At 56.8% G+C, this 3,065-nt stretch overlaps 1 protein-coding gene across 1 annotated transcript in view; it reads left to right on the top strand.

Moving 5' to 3' along the window:
* The first annotated feature begins 2,668 nt into the window (after window positions 1-2,668).
* Window positions 2,669-3,065, top strand: part of GJD3 (gap junction protein delta 3) — a 1,323-nt gene continuing 926 nt past the window's right edge. The window contains exon 1 of the mRNA XM_006156030.3: window positions 2,669-3,050. Coding sequence (XP_006156092.1) covers window positions 2,712-3,050 — 339 coding nt within the window. The 5' untranslated portion in view covers window positions 2,669-2,711. The remainder of the gene's footprint in view (window positions 3,051-3,065) is intronic.

Raw genomic sequence — 3,065 nt, 5'->3', positions numbered from 1 at the left:
CACACACACCCTATTGCAAATTTTTAAAAAGGGGGAGGGCATGAGGAGCCAGCAGATGGCTTAGCAGTTACCGTAAGCCATCCCACATGTTCGAGTCCCAGACCCGGCAGCTTGAAAAGCACACAGAGCACACGTGCGTGCATGCCCAAATCCTGAGAGTGTAGAAGAGATTGTGGCGTGGCCATCTCCCCTGCAGGGACCCTTCCTTTCTCACTTTCCTCCGCTCTGTGTCTGTCTCCAGCAAACGCTCTCGCTTCCTATAACAAAAACAAAAACAAACAACAACAACACAGGCTTTGGAAGTCAGGGTAGGTGTGAGGCCGGGACCTGCCATGTAACTGTGGACTAGTGCCTTAGAAACTATGAGTCCCAGTTCCCCAGCTGTGAAGAGCGCCCTTCTGCAGCAGCTGCAAAGAAGATTGGATGAGCTAACCGGTGCCCGGGGCTTGGCACAGGCGCTGGCCCAGCAGGTGCCCAGGTGAGGAGAGGGTGCGATGCTCGGCTCCTGCCGCGGGCATCAGTAGGAGGGGACTTCGAATTCAGAGGCTTCTGGGGTGGGTATCTTATTCTTTTTTTTCTTTTTTCTTTTTTTTTTTTTTGAGAGGTTTTTGCTATAGGGCACATGCACTCACCAGAAAGACAGAGACAGAGAGACAGAAAGCGAGAAAGCACCCCCCAGGGGGGGATGGTCAGACCGCAATCCCTTCTCCTCCATTCTCCTCTCAGGATCTTGGGCACACATGCACACGCCCGGCGTGAATTTAAGCCACCGGGTCCGGGACTCGAATAACGGTCGACTACATGGGAGATCAGCAACATAACCATTACGCTAACTGCTGGTCCCCGGTATCTTATTCTTCACATTCTAAAATAACACGTTCATTATAGTAAATCTGGAAACTACAGAAGAACAGGAAGGAAACTAAAGCTTCTATTTCACTACCAAAGCCAGCTGCTCTCAATACCCTAATGTTTTTCCATATGGAATTTTTTCCAGGTGTGTTTGGGGGTTTTTATTTGTTTCTTTGCTTTGGCTTGCTCTGGCTTTGGGTTTTCTCCACCGTGTTTGGGCCCTTTGTGTCAGGAGGTAGGATCCAAAGAAAACTGGGGAGTCTGCTGGCCCAGCCTCTGTGGTCGATAAACCGGGAGGTTCTGGCACAGAAGAGCTGGGTGACTCTCCAAGGTGAAGAGATGGCCGAGAAGGGATGGAAGTTACCCAGGGTTTGTGCTTCTTAACCACCAGCCGGAACCTCCCTCCAGGCTGAAGAGGAGTCCATCCTGAATCTGGGCCTCCCAGTGTGGGGGAGTTCCTGGGGGAAGGGCTTCCATGATCTCCCTGGTTCCCTTAATAAAGACTGTAGCTCTGATTAGCCCCCATCCCCCGTTTCCAGATGGGACACACTATGGGTGTGGGTGGGGTGGGGGAGGCCTGGAAAGGGAGGGCCGGCCAGCCCAGCAAGGGGTGTGGTCCTGCATCTGTCCCCAAAGGTGGAGTCAGCCAGCAGGGTCACCCTGTCCCTTTAAGAGAAGGGGGAGAGCTAGCCCCTCTCAGCCATCCTGTCCTGTCATCCTCCCGGCCAAATCTGAAAGAGAAAATGGAAGAGGGACCAGGAGGAGCAGGTCCCAGCGATCTCCCAAGGCCCCTGGCTCAGCACTAAATCCCGGGCCCAGCCCCAGGGTGAGTGGGGTCAGGTGAGGGTCTGGGGGCTCCAGGAGCCCGTGGGGACCTGTAGGAGTATGTGTCCCGGGGAGGCCCTCAGGAGATGTGAGGGTCTGGAAGCAGAGCCATGCCAGGGCTAGGAAGGAGGCGAGAAAGAGCTGGGGCCTCTGGGGCCAGCAGATGGCATGATGGGTATGCCACTGGACTCCCATGTAGTCCACTGTGGTTCAAGTCCCAGACCTGGACCCAGCAGCTTAAAACTCATGCCGGGCCCATGTACGTGTGTGCCCAAGATCCCAAGAGGAGAATGGAGAAGGGATTGTGGCATGGCCTTCCCCCCGGGGGGTGATTTCTCACTTTCTGTCTCTCTATCTGGCAACCACGCGCCCTCTGGTAAAAATCTCTCTTAAAATAAAGATCTGGGCCCTCATTCCCACCATGTGGTGGGGAGAGGAGACAGGGAACACTGAGGACAAAGGATCCTGATAGAGTTATAGAATTGGGGCTGCTTTTGTGACAGCTCTCTGATCCTGAGAGTAATTCGCTGCAGGTAAAGGGGCATGAGAAGTGGGGGGTAGGAAAAGGAGGCGGGGCCTCACTGGATCTGAGACAACCTCCTCCACAGGGGCACCACACTGGGTCTGGGGTCCTGGGTTGGACAGTATTCTCGAGCATAGGGCCCCCGCTGGGTGTCAGCTTCCACAGTGCACCTCAGGGGCTGGCCCTGGTGACCGCTAAGACTCCTTCCAAAGAATCTAGAATCTGGAGGATCACAGCGCCCGACCAAGGCGCCCATGGGTGTCTGGAGAAAGCATCAGAGTAGGGCTCCTCCCGACACCCGTCAGCTCCAAAGACAGGGGATCCCATGACTGTAGTCAGACAGACCCTTGCTCAAGCTCCCGCAAAACCCTACTAACCGCAGGTCTCTGGGGCCCCAGCTTATCCTGAAGTTAGAGATCTTCCTAACCCCACCCCATGGGTAGGACAGGTTGCGGTGGGGGTCCCTGATCTGTCCCGGTCTCTGACTGTCCCGCCCTGCGTCCTCAGCGCCATGGGGGAGTGGGCGTTCCTGGGCTCGCTGCTGGACGCGGTGCAGCTGCAGTCGCCGCTCGTAGGCCGCCTCTGGCTGGTGGTCATGCTGATCTTCCGCATCCTGGTGCTGGCCACCGTGGGCGGCGCCGTGTTCCAGGACGAGCAGGAGGAGTTCGTGTGCAACACGCTGCAGCCGGGCTGTCGTCAGACCTGCTACGATCGCGCCTTCCCGGTCTCCCACTACCGCTTCTGGCTCTTCCACATCCTGCTGCTCTCAGCTCCCCCGGTGCTGTTCGTCATCTACTCCATGCACCAAGCCAGCAAGGAGGCGGGCGGCACGGAGGCGGCGGCGGTCTGTGCCCGCGGGCCGCCC

The sequence above is a fragment of the Tupaia chinensis genome, unplaced genomic scaffold (assembly GCF_000334495.1).
Source record: "Tupaia chinensis unplaced genomic scaffold, TupChi_1.0 Scaffold000477_1, whole genome shotgun sequence".
Taxonomy (NCBI): Eukaryota; Metazoa; Chordata; class Mammalia; order Scandentia; family Tupaiidae; genus Tupaia; species Tupaia belangeri.
The sequence above is the reverse complement of the archived record's forward strand: the minus strand, read 5'-3'. Positions and strand labels throughout refer to the sequence as shown.